The sequence below is a fragment of the Falco peregrinus genome, chromosome 2 (genome assembly GCF_023634155.1).
Source record: "Falco peregrinus isolate bFalPer1 chromosome 2, bFalPer1.pri, whole genome shotgun sequence".
Classification (NCBI taxonomy): Eukaryota; Metazoa; Chordata; class Aves; order Falconiformes; family Falconidae; genus Falco; species Falco peregrinus.
Genome location: NC_073722.1, coordinates 124,199,875 through 124,215,443, shown reverse-complemented (window position 1 = coordinate 124,215,443; position 15,569 = coordinate 124,199,875). Strand labels below are relative to the sequence as shown.

The following is a 15,569-nucleotide window of genomic DNA, read 5'->3' as shown; positions in this document are numbered from 1 at the left end:
CCCACTGCCCATCCTGCCAGCACGGACCGGGCACTTCCCCAGTCCCTACTGCTCCCACCCAAACTTTTGGTGGTTTCCCACACTGAACATCTCTCGGGGCCTGAAGCGGTGGGACACAGCCAGCACCAGCATCTCTTGTGGCTATTGGAAACTTCACAGCGCTTCTAATGCGCATCACGCACGGCTTAAGCGAGGTGCCTCCCCTGCCTTTGGACACCCTAGGAAATTATAGCAATTACAGCAATTAATATCAATCCCCATCTCTGCAAACATATTAAATAACTCATCCTCCCAGTAAGGCAGCTGCGTTTCAAGGGCTTTTCCATGCACGCTCAGCGGTCTCCAGGAAGACACCGGGTGGGTATTTCCCTCCAGCCACCTGAGTGCCTCTGGCTGGGCAGGATGCTGGAGCTGCCCAGGAACATTTTGGGCAATAAAAGGGGCTGAAGCACCCCAAACTCAACCAGGGAATTTTCTGCAGAGGGGGCATGATGCAGCCCTGCTGCTGTGGGGACTGTGGAGGCCGTGGCTTTCCAGGAAAGCTGAACTGAGCATCCCCGTGCTGGGATGAAACCCCTGGTCCCAATCCCACCACGCACAGCAGATCCTTAGCACAGGGACACCGGGTCTGGAGCCTCCGAAACCTGCCGCAAAACACACCCAGCACCACATCCCTGAAACCTGCACCTCCGTCCCCGCACCTGCCCTTGCTGGGCTCCCGGCCACAAGGTGGGAGACGGGTTTTCAGGGCAAGCTGGGGGCTGTGGGAAGCTCCCCAACCAGAAAAGGGGGACAGCCCACATGGATGTGCTGCTCTCCCAGCAAGGACCAACTCCAGTGACCACCCAAAATCAATGGAAAACATCCCTGGAATTTGGGTTGGACCCTAAAAGTAAAAGCAAAGGTATGTGGAACATACGGAGTCCCCAGCAGCCCATCCCCCCCTGCCCTCCCGCTCCTCAGGGCGCTCTTCCCCACTGGGGGACGATACCCCCGGGATGGGCTGGCCCAGCACCCTGTCCACCCAGCACCCACACCAGCAGGCGCTGGCAGCATTAGACCAGCCGGCAGCAGACAGTAACAGCGGGCTGGCTTTCAAAACATCCGTGCAACGAGCGGCCCAGGGATTTCAGAAGTCACCCGTCCCAGCTGGTATTTGCAGCCAGCTCCCAGAGCCCTGCCAGCCCGACCTCCTCCCAGCCCCCCGCGATAGCCAGGGCTCGAGGGCTCGGGGTGTTTTCACAGGGAAAGGCTGGAAAGGGGCCGTGTTTTCCTAGCTTTGTTCCCGAACACTGGACTGCCTGTACCATCTGCTCCAGCTTGTGACTGTTGGTTGCTCAAGAGCAACCCAGGTCGTCAGCAGAGTTTGTTTACTAAAAAAAAAATAAATTAAAAAAAAAAAAATAAATTAAGGTTACAATTTCATCCCCGGGGCCAGGCGAAGGGAAGTGCTCTGGGAATGGGAAAGCCAGCCAGCCCAGCGGCAGCGTTTGCCCAGGGAAGTGGCCACGGTTGCATCGCCTGGGTGTCAGGAAGCGGAGGAGGAAAGAAGCGCGGCCGCCCGTGGCCCCTCCACCGCTGCTCCCTCCCCGCTGACCCCGAGCAAAGAGGGGAACCGAGCCCGGCGCGTTTACACTGCGTAATACAAGCAGAAGTGGGAAATGCCTGACTCATGCATGCTTCTGGCTGCTCTGGCTGAAACAAACCCACCAAGCAGATGGCTTGGCCGGAAAAGGAGGAAAGGCAGGAAAAAAAAAAAACACCACCAAAAACCCCAACAAAACGGTGGAGAGAAAGAAAAGCAAAGTCCCGCGGCACTGGGAGGGCGGCCGGGTACTCTCCTCTGGGTGGGATGGGGCCGGGGACTGGGAGACCCCACTGGAGCTGACAGCCCCTGTGCTTGGGCGGTGGGAGCATCCCATCTCCAAAACCAGCCCCTGCTCACTTCAGGCTCTGGGGTAACAGGGACCAGGAGGGCTCTGCACTGCCCCCCCCCCCAACCCCCCCCCGCAGCAGTGGTTTTAGGGGAAAACTTGACTGCTTGAAAGAAAAGAATAAATAATTATTCTGGGGTTTCTTCAAGGCAACGCAGGCCAGGGCAGCAGCCAGCGGAAAGGCTGGTGGTGAAATGCTCCCCATGTGCCCCTCGATGGGCAGTGAAGGGCTCTGTGGAGCAGCCCCCCCAGGACAGGGACCCCCACCACACTGCGGGGTTACCTCGCTGCCTCTGCCAGGTGCCCAGGAACGGCCCCAGGCGCCCCGCCAGCTCACACTTCTGCGCCCAAGGGCCATTGTCACCTGCAAGAGAAAGAAGCATCCCTGTGAGCAACAGTGGGACCAGGGGGCTGAGAGGGGGCACCTCCGCAACAGGGGGTGTGCAAGGACAAGTGACCCCTCCACCCCTCCTCCCCATCCCTGTGAAGCTTTCCCACATTAGCAACAGCAGCAGGTTTATTTATTTGTATTTCTAAAAGCTTATTTTGAAGGGCTGTGGCTGCCTGGGTGCTAGGTGGGGGGCCGGAGTGGGGCTGGGGCGTGGGGGGGGGGGCTGCCACCAGCTCTGGGTGGTAATGAGCAGTGGAGCGGTTCCTGTTGTCAGGAGCAAGACATCCTCATTAGGGAGGCTGCTCAGTGAGAGCGGATTTGGGCTTCTTAATGAATGAGGATTTGTGGTTTAATTAGGCACAGCCCTGCTGGTTCAGCCCTGTGGCCGAAGTGAGGTGGTGGGGTGGGCACCCAGCTGAGCGGCTGCAGCCACCCGGGACCCCCATCCCCATGGGTGATGGCCCTGGGCAGCTCAGCTGCAGCTGCCCCTTGCTCCCCAGCTGCAGAGCATCGAGGGCAGGGGACAAACATGGGTGTCCCCCGCCGCCACCCCTGCAGACCCTGGTGCTGGTGCTGGAGCACCCCTGGCATCAATCCCAGCCCCTGCAGCTGGTTTTCTGCTGTACCTGCGAACCACAGGAGCGTGCTGCCCTTTCCGTGGCCGTCGGCGACCTGCTTGATCCGTCCCACCAAGGCATCCATCTCGCGCAGGGCGGCTCCGTAGATGCCCCTGCCCGAGGCTGGGGGTGGCGGGGGGACCCCCAGCGGGACGTGCATATGGGCCAGCGCCAGGTAGAGGAAGAAGGGGCGTCCGCTGTCGCTGTGTAGGGGAGGGGGGAAACGTGTTCAGCCGGCTCGGGGAAGGGGAAGGCAATGGCAGGTCACTGGGGTGGTGGCACTGCCGAGCCTAGGGACACAGACACAGGCGGCCCTTCTTCCCGAGAGCCCCGCAGCCACCCCTGCTCCGTCGCAGCTCCCAGGGGAAAACCCACCCTCTGGGCACCCACTCCCTTTGCCAGAGGGATGCTTGGCCCGGCGTGAGCCACTTCTGCCTAAAGCTCTCCCCGGTGTCCCCTCATTGCCAACTGTCCTCCCACTGGGGATGGGTTTGCCCCTTCCCCCCCCAGCAGCGTGCCGGCCGCCAGCCCAACACCCCGCGACGCTGCGCCCCGGGCACCCGCTCGCCTCCCTCCCCGCTCTCACCGGCCCGTCTCGGCCCTCGCCCCCCGCCCAAGCGCTCGGCCCCGCCGGTGACTTCAGCGGAGGATGAGCAGCAGCAGGATGCCCACGGTGACCCCGAGCGCGGCCCCAGTGCCACCCAGCAGCCCTGCACCGGGAGCGCGGCACGTTCCCCTGCCGTGCGCTGCCCCGCTGCCTGTTTGCTTTTAAATCATCAGAGGACACGTCCTGTTTTCTTGTTTACAGCTATATTTATCTCCTCCAACGAGGCCTGCTCTTCCTCAGGGACTTTGGAGGGGAAGGGTGGGATGGCAAGCGGTGGGGAGAGGCCGGATCCCAGGGACGTGTCCCAGCCCGCGCACGCGCCCGGCTCTGGCCACCCCATCCCTGCCTCCAGCAAGCGCCCAGGGCCCTCCGACAGGCGTTTCGGCACTTCCTTCCTTCACCCGTCACCCACCTGGGGATGGAAAATGAGTAAATCCCATCCCCACCCGGAGCAGCCGCATCCTTCCCCGGTGGCGCTGGAGCCCTGTCAAAGGGCTGCGTCCCCGCAGCACCCTGCCCAGCCCCTCCAAAACGCTGGGGTTCAGGGGGTGCTGGCGCACCCCTTGCAAATCGCCGCTGCAAAAGGCTATGTGGCACCTTTTCCCTAGAGATCCTGGAGCAGGGAAAGCTGCTTCCCCCAGCTCACATCCCACCCAGGAGCACCGCTCCAACATCCAGACAGACTCATGACTGCGGTGTTCAGCTGAACACTCCGCTTGCCTTTCGCACCGACATTTCAGAATTCTCCCCAAAATTGAGCAAACATTTAATCAATAACTAAAGACAAACATCCCTGACTTTTCCTCCCCTGTTCATTGCACTCTTAAGTGTCCCGAGCAGAGCCAAGTCTCACTGCCACGAATTGCTCAACCTTGACACGACTAGTTAAAAAAACACCGAGATGACAAATCCGGTGTTCTTTTGTTGTCCTGTAATGAATGAGTCAGGCAGAGGAAAACTGGAATAAGCCATCAAAGAGAAGGAGAGAAAAGGCAGGCACCTGCTTAATCCTGTTCTCCGTGAACGCAGATAACCCCAAGATACTTCTGGGAGTTAAAAGGTTTTTCCTATTAACCCGGAGCTCACGCACTTGGTTTCACAGCCTAACAGCTTCCTCGCAGCACGGAGGGCTGGGGGGAGGCACGGGAGGAGTGACCGCTGCTGCCCTGAGCCTGTTGCCCCGGTACCCTCCAGCCCTGTTCCATGCACACATCCTGACCACGCGGCCGGGCCACACTGCGCCTGATTCTTGGTACCATAAACCATAGGTACTGTGCATGCAAAACGGTACCCAGGCTTATAAAGAGCCGTTTCCCCGCCGGCTGTCCCCTGCTCAGCCCTTCATTTGCCCCCATTGCACAAACCTTTCCCCAAGCACACCCACAGGACCCCCCCACCGTGGCCCTCCCCTGGGCCTGTGTTATTGCTGGATGCAGGTGCGGGATGGGCTCCGACACGGCTGCCCAGCAGCGCTTCCCCTCCTCGTGCTGCGGGAGGCATTCTGCAAAGTCACAGCTCATAATCCGCTGATAATAGGGATTAAAATTACACAACCCATCAGCAGGGCTTTGGGGTCATCATCTCGGAGGAGCCACGTTGCTCCTCAGGGAAGAGCGTGCTGGGGCTCCTCATCTCCCTGTGCGGCTGGGGAAGGCAGACCCTGAAGCCCAGGGATCCCGGAGCGCTTTATCCTCAAAATGGATTGAACCCCACGTACGGGGTGGGTTTAAACACCTCTGGCTGCTGCCCTGGTCCCACCACTGGAGCGGCTGTGGGCACCCGCTCCCATGCCCCTGCCTGCACCCACAGAGGCAGCCCCACTGCCCGGCACAGCCACCCGGCTGCCACCTCACCCCGTGCCACCTAGAGTGGCTAGTGCCACTAGCCGGGATCTCGTTGTTACCCCCAGGAAGGAGGCACAGCCCAGCTCCAAGGCTTTAATCTTCCTTGTAAATGATAGTTTGAAAAACACATGATCCCTTTAGAGGAGATGCACCAAAAGGCTTCCGCAGCAAGCCCCTGCAGGACACCGGGGACAGCCTCGGTGACTTCTCCCTCCTCCAGCGGGACGGGAAGCTGAGCCACGGAGACCCCAGATCTGCTCCCCAAGAACCATGGGGCAGCACCCGTTCCCCCCAGCATCCCACCAAGGTGATGCAGAAGACTCTTGCAGTGACCCACAAGCTCTCCTGGGGAAGGGGACCACGGTGGCATGTGGCACCTCACCTTGCCTGCCGGATGAACCGCGCCGCCTCCTCCGCGTAGCGCGCTGCCAGGCTGCTGAGGTTGACGGGCTGTTGGACGATGGTGACGTTCTCGAAGAGAGGAAGGGCGATTTCTGCGTAACAGTCCTTCCTCACCACCCTGCTGGGAAGAAGCCACCCCACGCTCATCACCGGAGCGGGGACCAGTGTGGCAGCAGGCATGGAGCCTGCCTGCTCTCCTGGCTTTGCAGAAAGCCGAGAAGCAGAGAAGAAAGGGAGCAATGCCAATGTCCCCATGTCACAGGGTGCTCCACGGACTGACCCACCTCCCCCACCTGCACCCTGCTGCGGAGTGCACAGGGGGGAAACTGGGTGCACAGAGCATAAGGGGAGGTGACCACAGCAAAGGGCAGCTCCCCAGGCTGGGGACATTGGTGCAAACACCCACGTCCCAGTGCTGGCACTCGACCCCCCTACACACCCCCATACCTGGCAGTCGTGCCATGACTCGGGCAAGGCGGGCAGGGTGGCAGGTTGTAGCCGGGGGTGTCCGTGCAGCCCATGTCATGGCTGTAGGGGATCCCCAAGTAGTAGTCAAATCCTGAGGAGCAAGCCAGGGTGTCAGTGGGGACAAGGCGGCCACGGGGCACTCGGCCCGTCCCTGCTGGCACAGCCCTTACCACGGAAGCTGGGGTGATGGCGGCCGTGGTGTCCCAGGTGCCACTTGCCTGTGTGGAAGCCACAGAACATCATTTCAGAGGTTAACGCAACTACAGCCACCACCAGCCATCACCCACAAGGTGCCCGCAGTGCCGGGGGCTTCAATCTAGCAACAAGAAAGGCTACTTGTTTGTGCTGGCCACGTTTCCAAAATTCCTTCTTTTTTTTGCAGAAACCCAGAAAAAAATGCATAAGGTATCTTGTGCTTGTGCAAATTGGCTGTTTCCAGACTTAAAAGGCTCTTTCATGTGTTTTGGTTCAGAGATGACTTTCTAACCCCTCCCAAACCACCTTCATCCTCCGACCTCCAGCACATGCTTACTCCCACCGAATGCATCAATCCAAGAGGGAGAACTGCAAAAGCTATGGAAGAAAGGAGAAACCAAGGGCTTTTCTGCCAGCACAATATGCACAAGCCACAGGAGCAGCGTTGCAAAGGGCTCACGACCAGCTGGGGCTCGCGCAGGCTTGGGGGGGTCCACGGCGACAGGAGGGGTCAGCAGTATTGACCATGCTGGCACCAGCGGCATCACATTGGCATGGGATGCAGGACAGCAGAGCTGCTGTGCACAGCCATGCCTGTGAAGGAAAAGCCAGTGCATTCCTTGTGAGGTGAAGCAATTAGAGCTTAAATGGAGAACTGGGGAGGGCCTGACTTTCAGGCAGTATTGCAGGTTTGGAAATGAAGATTTTAAGCTTGGGATTGCAAAACCTAAGGGGAATGTGCAAAATCCAAGTGGGATATGCAAAATCTCTCCCACATGATCCTTTAGACTGCCCTTTAGTTGCCAGCATTTCACCTAACTAGCCACGGTACCTCCTCTGCAAGGGACAGACATGGGCATCTTTGTGTGTCCCCTTCCCACCACCTCCTGGCCCCGGGTGCCCTCTCGGCACAGCAGGTGTTACCTATAGCCCCCGTGCTGTACCCAGCCTCCTGCAGGACCTCAGCTAGGGTGGTCTCATTCAGGGGGAGGCCACCGACCGACGTGACAGCAAAGTTGTGGGTCACCCCATTGCGTGCACCAAGGCGCCCCGTGAGCAGGGAGGCGCGGGATGGGGAGCAAGTGGATGCAGCCGAGTGGAAATCCACGAACCTAGAAAATGAAAGGACCCTTCACTCGCAAGCCCCTGCGTGGTCTAACACTGCCGCATCCCTCCCTGCTCCCCTGCCCGCCTCCCCTTCTGCCCCATGGATGAGGGTCTGGAGTGAAGCTCGCAGTCCCAGCAGAGATGGAGGGACCTGCACCCCAAGATACCGGGCTCTGGGCACCCTCCCTGTGCACCCAAAACCATGTCCATGAAATCCCTTTGCCTGCCAGTCCCATGGGAGTGAATCCCCTTTGCTGCGGGACGGAGTAACCAAGGACGCTCAGAGGGGGTCGGAGAGGGGAGACAGATGTTACCTTGTCCCTTCAGCAGCCAGCTCATCCAAATGTGGGGTCTCCTTCGTCTCTGCCCAGTTGGCCCCTAGATCCCCCCAGCCCACATCATCTGCCAGGATGACAATGAAGTTGGGCTGCTCGTGTGCCACACAGGGAGCCAGGAGTCCCGCCAGCATCATGACAAGCACCAGCACTGCCCACGGAGAGGGGTTCCCCATGGTGCCACACATCCCCTCCCACACACGCCAGGGCACCAGGGTCTTCGTCTTCCCCAAACTCCCTCCGCTACGTCCCTGCAGAGGCAGCTGAGCTCTCCACGTGCCCCTGCAGTGATGCAAACGTCCCCTCCGCAGCGCAGCTGCTCCCGCACGGCCAGGCCAGGGGCTGCAGGTCTGGGTTCTCTCCCTTGGCTACCAACCAAGCTGCAACATTTCCTCTGTCTTTCACACCCAGGCACAGCTGATATTCCTGAAATCGGTGCCAGCAAAGGTGTTATTCTTAGAAGTCAAAAACACCCTTTGAAGTCACTGTCACCCTATTTTTAACTTTCCTTCCTTCCTGGTAAATATCTAATTAGACACCAAACCAAAGTGGTATTTTCCCCTCCAGAAGCGTGCTCAATCTGCGGCAGCAGCTCCTCTCCCCTCACTGTAGCTGCAGGAGGATGTTTGTGTCCGAAAAATGGCTCTTTCCCTGCAGACTGCGCTGCCCTCCCTTGCTTCAGGCGGATAAACAACTGCTGTGGTTCTGCCAGCGCCTGTCAGTCCATCCTTCACCTTGCATGGCTACAGCATCCCCTGTGCAAGAGAAACAAGATGCAATCAGGACCTGCCAGAGTGCTCCTGCACCCCAGCCCAGGGCAGGACACCTTACCCAGACGCCACGACTTTGCCTTTGAAGTTTTATATGAAGTATTATATGCTGCCTGGCTCACCATGGCTCAGCTGGAAAGGACTGGAAAGGACAAGTGTCCCTTTCCTGCATTCACTGCTTGGGCTGGGATGGTTTCCCGCGGTGCTGTCATCCCTGGGGAGCACCTCTGCTCCCTCCCACCCGAGCGCTGTGGGGTGCACAGCACCATGGCGGGGAATATGCAGAGCTTTGCCAGAGTTTGTAACAACTGACAGGTTTGTGAAGCTCCTTTTTGGGATGAAGCTCTACTCACACTGCCCCACTGCTGCCGGGGAGCCAGGGCAGGCAGCGCTGCCGGCCATCGGGCACCGGGAGGGAGCCGCTCCCAGAGGCAAGAATGCAGAAATCCAGACAAATCCCAAAGGCAACAAACCCCAGAAATACCCACGCTTACAGGTTTAAGCACATATGGCTGCTGCAGGCAGGATTTGGCCTCAGTGGTGGAGAGGTAACAAGGACAAACAGCCCAAAGACCGCTGGTGGAGATGGAGCCGTGAAACACGACGTCTTACAGAATCATAGAACAGGCCACACTGGAAGGGACCTCAAAGGATCATCACATCCAGCCTTTTGTGGGAAAGGGAGCCCAGATGAGATGACATAGCATCCTGGGCACAAAGTTATAGCCAAAGGGAGATGAAGCTGCAGGGATGTGCCAAAACCTCACTGAGCCCAGTGTGAGGAGCTTGCACAGGCCACAGGATGGTGTGGGGACCTGCGCCTGGGTGGGGATGGCCGGTGGCCTGTGGCAACCAGCTGGGACCAGCGCTGTGGCAGATGTCCCCAGCTGGTACCAGCAACCCTGGGGGAGGCACATGCCATGGAGGATGCAGCTCCCAAGGGATGGTCCACACAGCCAAGCAGGACATCTGTGAAGACAAACTGGGAAGGTGAGGAGAGAAGGCAATACTGGAAAACAAAAGAGGAGAAGACAGGAGGAGGCAGGAGAGGGAATATGATGAGCCCCATCTGTAGGCCAAGAGGTTTGTAGCTGGCAAAGCAAATTATTCCCAGGTTTTGCTGTTCACATCTTTAAAAGCTTTGAGCTGTCACCTCAGATCAGCAGCTTCAGGACCATCAGTGTAGCACTGCAGTGATCAGGGATATGACTCCATTCATAATTCATAGCCCAGAGCATCAATTTATAAACTTCCACCCGAGGGCCCTGAAATTCTCCGTACATTAATTAACAGGGACGGGATGCGGTGGGTCAGCGAGCTGAGCTGTGGGAGGGGGCTGAGCTGCGGGAGGGGGCTGCACAGACCTGCCCAAACAAAGCACGAGCCAAGTTCCCATATTCTGCACCATAACTGCAAAACCACAGCTTGTCCCTCATGCCCTGAACTGCCAAACAACAAGAAGAATTGCGATCAGGCATCTGGACATGTAAGACGACGGGTAAGTCATCTTTATTTTCCCATTAAAAATTTCCTTTGCAATTTCTTTGGGTGTTTGAAAGGAGCAGCCCTGCTTTGGTCCGACACCCCTGCTCAGGGGCTGAGCCAGGCTGGACAGAGGAAAGCAGAGAACTGAGCCACCAGCTTCACCGGAGCAGCATGGATTAACCCGGACATGGCCCAGGGTGACCTCAGCCCCATCTCAGCCCTCTGGCTGGGGCTCTCCACAGGGCGATGGAGCAGGATATCACCCACCACCGGAATTAGTTTGAAACTGGTTTCAATTGAGGGAAAAAATCAAGTGACAAAGTTCAGCTGAGCCGCAGGTAAACCACCCCAGGTGAGCTGTGCCCAAGGCAGGTGATGCTCATGCTTAAGCTTACCACGTAATCTTACCCTGGGGCACCGGCAACCAGCAGCTCCTGAGCCCCTTTGCCAAGCTGAGCCGGGTCTCCCCGCCAAGCCCAGCCTCTCTAAGCACCCTCCACACAGCACCATGCTGGACTCCATCCCGTCCCTGGTGGAGTGACCCTGCATGGCACACTGTGCACCAGGGATGCCCCATTGGCACCTGCAGCCACCCAGAAAACCAAGCAAAAACCCAGGGAGCCAAACCCATGTTCGCCCACAAACCTCTGCCCTTTCCATTTACACTGGGGAGGGATGCTGGGATGACACGGCTAACAAAACCAATCAAACCATTTTCAAAGGATGCTCTCTCTAAATTGCAGGGGAAAGTCACCCAGGGCTGAAATGTATGCATTAGCGTCAGGTGGAACCTCTTGATCTCTGATGCCCAGAGGCCATTTGAAGAAGAGGTGGAACATGACCCGTGGAAGGTGGGATGTGCTGGCGCGGGTCTTGCCAGGCTCTTGCCAGGCTCCTGCAGAACCATCCTCATCCACCGTACACCCAAACCCCAGCAGAGTGTGAGGCCACCCCTTGGCATCAACTCCAGCGCGCTGGCCTCTGAGCTCCTTGATGGAGGTGCCTCTCTGTCCCTTTTCACCCGAACTCCTGGGCGAGTGCCGGCTGTGCCCCCATGGCATGCTGTGCACACCCTCCGGCAGTGCCAGGGCAGTTGGGGGAACCTCCCTGTGATGAGCCCCGGTCCCCACCAGGCCACGACCTGCGCTTCAGCAGCATCTCTGTTGCCCTATAGCTTTGCTACAACCAGACCCATGCAGAGCTGGAAGGACCACCTTTTAGCTATTTTTGACACTGCCCCCACCCCCCCCAAAAAAAAAAAGTGACTCAGAAGAGATTCTATGGCAAACTATGGTGGGAGCACGGTTGCTGTGGCACCTCACTGCGTGCCAAGCAGGAAATACTGCACTGGTGGTTCCAGCTCCATGAATTACCCGAGCAGAATCAGGCCCAGGAACCAAGGCTTGTGGATAACCGGCACTGGCACCACGCTCCTCACCGCGTGGCGCTGGGCTGTGAGTGCCAAGTGCCAGCACCGCTCAGACAGGGTGCTGTGCGCCTGGGCTTCACAGCACCCACCCTGTACCAGGGAAGAATTAAATAAATAAAGGGCATTTTTAGCAAGCCAGACGAGGCAGTTCACAGAAAGACAAGGGATAAGTCAAAACCAGATAAACCAGTTCAGAAAAGCCCCAAAGCCTCTCCAGCCAGGGCTGCTTGGGACACCCCCCGGGCTGGCCTCAGGGCAGGGGAGGGGAGATGCCCCCTCGGCTCAGGGATGCCACCGCCGGCTGTACCACCACTGAGCAGCCGCGGTCACCCACCCAGCACTGGGAGTATCTGTCATGTATTTATTACACATTAACCAGAAGTTTACAAATCTTGGGGCCAGCACGATCATTTTCACATTTTTCACATTCTTTTGCATTTTCACGCCTGCCTGGAGAGCAAAGCAGCAGCCGGAGCCCAGAAAAACCTGCCGCCCTTTGAAGCACACCCGGCTGTGCCAGCTGAGCCGAGTGGTGGCCTGCCAGCACCGGGGGCTCGCACCCCACTGGGGTGTCACAGCTCTGATCTCCAGCCCAAACCCGCGCCACTGGCCCTGCTCTCCTGCTGAAAACCCCAGCAGGCATCCCCATCCCCAGCAGGCATCCCCATCCGGGCTGCCAGGGGCGAGGAGATAAGGATGCAGCGGGGGGGTGAGAAATTTAAACCAGAGCAGGCACCCGCTGTTATCCCACAACCACCCCCCCGGGGTCCCAGCATCGCCTCTCGTGCCAGTTAGGGTCAGGGAAACTGAGGCAGGCAAGCGGAAGCAATCGCTCGAGCTGTGTGCTGACCCCACGGCTGCCCAGTGACCCACGACGGGGACGTGCCCCCATGGTGTGGCTCATGGTGCTGACCTCCACTCCACAGGGGGATGGCCAGCCACAGCCCGGAGGGGATGGATGGTGGCACATCCTGGCAGGGACGGCCAGGCTTCCAGGGAAGGGGAGGTGGGGAGAAAAAAATATCCGTGTTTTGTTTGCAAATTAAGCACGCGCAGATTTTAAGTTTTGATTCGAGCGCAGCAAAGGGCAGCAGGTGCTTGTGAGGGGTTCGCCCATGGGGCAGGGGGTGCATGAGCTCTGCATCTGCCCCGTCAGGCCTCCTCGTGCCCAGCATGTCACCAGCAAAGCTCCATTCCCACTACAGCTGTCCTGACAATGCTCTGAAGAGAGTCAAAACTTCATTCCAGGAAAAGGTTTTCTACTGGAATAGTTTATACTAGTTCCCCTAACAGAACAAGCAGCACCGACAAAAACATACTTCTGCAGCTTTACTAGGATTTCTGCCAGCTCCTGAGACAGGAGAATGTTTTTCGCCCGTCTTTCAGAGCAAACATTACCCATGCCGAGCAGGGCTGGGCGAACCCCAGCAGAATAAATGAACTGGAAGTCCCTGACCATCCGGTGGCAGAAGGCAGGGGCCCGCGCTCCCTGCCTGTTCGCAGCCCGCCCTGTTTTCCAGCTCCCGGCTGATTCATGCCCCCCGCCAGGACACCTGCCCTCCTCCGCCATGGCTTACGGACCCCCGGACCGGCCAGGCCCCTGGCTGGGGCGGCGCGGGAGCCCCTGGGAGGATGGAGAAGCACGTCCCGGTGCGAGCCGCCGCCGGGCACGGGGCTGACCCACCGCCGATGTGCCGGGGCAAAGGGACCCGGCAAGATGTGGCCAAACCAAGGCCAGGCTGCAGAAGGGGAAATCCCCCCGGAGCAGGCAAACAAGATGGGGAACGAGGATTTTCCAGGGGAGCTGGGAAGCCCTGGGCTGGAGAGGCTGCAGCCACCAGCCCCGTCCCTCTCACGGGGCCCCTGGGGCCCCCACCGCTCCCCAAAGCCTTACGGCACTTGGAAAGCCCAAAGGAAAGGAATGGGAAGGTGAAGCGGAGACAGATGCAAAGTATTGACAAGAAATACCAAGGAGTAAATCGCTTTTGTTTTTTCATGCCAAAGATATTTGCGTTCTTATTTCTCCCCTGGAGGCACAAACCTCCTTTGTTGTCCCATAACCACTTGCACTGTCGCTGCCAGGAGGAATTACAGCTCTGGGAGGGTGACCCATTCTCAAGGAAAGGCTTGTATAACGGGATCTATCGGCTCTTGGAGGCCAGACACGGGGGCTGCCCCTCGTCCGTACCCCTGGGAGGCAGAACCCCTCGGAGGAAGGGGCTTCCTGCAGGGCAGGGCGGTAGGAGGCTCCCCGGGACACACCGGGCACAGTCCCCATCGCCCCCCATGGCCAGCACCTGGATTTTAGCTTGTTCAGGACAAACCTGCAAGGGGTGAAGGTGTCGAAACCTCCCTGTGAGGATGTGAGCATCACCAGCGGCCGCTGGACCGGCATTGCCGTGAGAAATCAGCGGCAGCTTTCTCAAAGCCCCCAAGTCAAGGCAATAGCTAATTCACCTCATTTGTCAGAAGTTTGTAGAATTTGCCCCCGCTACCCCCTACCCACACCTGTGCTGCCCCGCTAGCAACCCCCCAGCGACAAAACCAACAGAAGCAGCAGAAGGGACGCCCGCCCACGCAGACACAGCAGTCCTGGCTGACATGTGAGGCGCTGGAGGAGCTTTTTAACCTGGGTGTTTTTTCCAGGGGCGTGAACCCAAACCACCAGGTTCCACATGAACACAGAACACCGCGGTTGGGGTCCCGGGCCAGCACGGGAGGGCAGGCGAGGAGGGGTCTGCTCAGCACCCCACCCTGAGCCCTCTGCTGTCACCTGCGGGCACAGGTCACTCACCATGAGCCCCAAGGAATGGTGTGAGGCTCCAAAACCTCCCCAGCAGCATCTGTCCGTGCCCAGCACACCGAGGCCAGCACCAGCACGCAGCGATGGCAGTGGCTGTGACGCACTGAGATGGGAAACACAACGCTGTCAGATTTTCCTCTTTTTTACTGATTTCAGGGAAATACAGGGGAAACCCGAAAGCACTCATGGCTTTAGGTCCATCCCCCTTTGTTGGGCATGGGAAGGACTCCTGCCCCGTGCTCTCCGTGCCAGATGTCTGCTCCCCCTGCTCCCTTCCTTCCCCGTCCACATAGGTGGTGAGTTGGGTCTCGCCTGCTTCCAGTCTGACTCACAAATCACTACTTCTTAACCTCCCTACGTAAAGGAGATGTTTTCCCCTAAAAATGCAACACACGCTGCCCGCCATGCCAGAGCACGGCTGGGCCCAGTGCACGCCAGCATGTCCAGAAACGGCGTGCAGGGCTTTGGTGTGTGCTCAGCCCCATCCCAGCCCCAGCACCTCACACGCTGAGCAGGATGGCGGCTGCCCGGCCTAAACCCGGCTGCTCCCGGTGCTGTATCCCACCGCGGCATCCCGCTGCGGCAGGGCCAGGAGGGCAGGAGCTGGCCAGACCAAGGCGAGCTTGCCCAAAGGGCCAGAAGCGTGCCGGGACAGTGTGCTGGCTGCCTGCTCATGCCATTGCGGCCCCACGCGCGCCACCGCACCCCACTGGCGCCATCGTGCCCCCTCCCCAGAAGGGGATCGGGCCCATCCTGCACCAAAGGACTCAGAACTGGGGCACCCACCCGGCACAGCCCCTGCCATGGGACTCCTGCCTGCCCCCCAAGGGCTGCACGGGCAGGTGGGGCACTCCCCCCCACAAGCACCGCCACAGCTTGGTGCCCCCGCCCCAGCTCCGCACCGCCACAGCTTGGTGCCCCCGCCCCAGCTCCGCACCGCCACAGCTTGGTGCCCCCGCCCCAGCTCCGCACCGCCACAGCTTGGTGCCCCCCGCCGCCCCCCGTGCAGCAGCGCCCACCCCGCAGCGCAGCCCCGGCCCGGCGATCCGGCGGAGACCTGCTGCGCCCGGCGCCGCGCCAGCCCCCGGGCTCGGCGGGGGGTGCGGGGGGCTGAGGCGCGGCGGGGGAGCCCAGCCCGCTCCGGCAGGTGCCGGCCCGGGGGCGCCGGGAGAGCCGAGCCCC

The 15,569-nt window shown here is 59.4% G+C and overlaps 1 protein-coding gene across 5 annotated transcripts in view; it reads right to left on the bottom strand.

Annotated features, from left to right (window-relative positions):
- Positions 1 to 15,569, bottom strand: part of ARSG (arylsulfatase G) — a 36,363-nt gene that overhangs the window by 10,288 nt on the left and 10,506 nt on the right. Inside the window, exons 1-8 of one of the 5 annotated variants that reach the window (XM_055795887.1) lie at positions 14,379 to 15,230; positions 7,880 to 8,655; positions 7,383 to 7,570; positions 6,434 to 6,481; positions 6,243 to 6,354; positions 5,776 to 5,916; positions 2,952 to 3,145; positions 2,218 to 2,298 (exon numbers count right to left, since the gene is read on the bottom strand). In XM_055795887.1, coding sequence (XP_055651862.1) covers positions 2,218 to 2,298; positions 2,952 to 3,145; positions 5,776 to 5,916; positions 6,243 to 6,354; positions 6,434 to 6,481; positions 7,383 to 7,570; positions 7,880 to 8,088 — 973 coding nt within the window. In that variant the 5' untranslated portion in view covers positions 8,089 to 8,655; positions 14,379 to 15,230. Of the gene's footprint in view, positions 1 to 2,217; positions 2,299 to 2,951; positions 3,146 to 5,775; positions 5,917 to 6,242; positions 6,355 to 6,433; positions 6,482 to 7,382; positions 7,571 to 7,879; positions 10,258 to 14,378; positions 15,231 to 15,569 lie in introns of those variants that run through there. The other 4 variants (XM_055795888.1, XM_027786962.2, XM_005237516.4 and 1 more) reach the window with 4 other exon arrangements.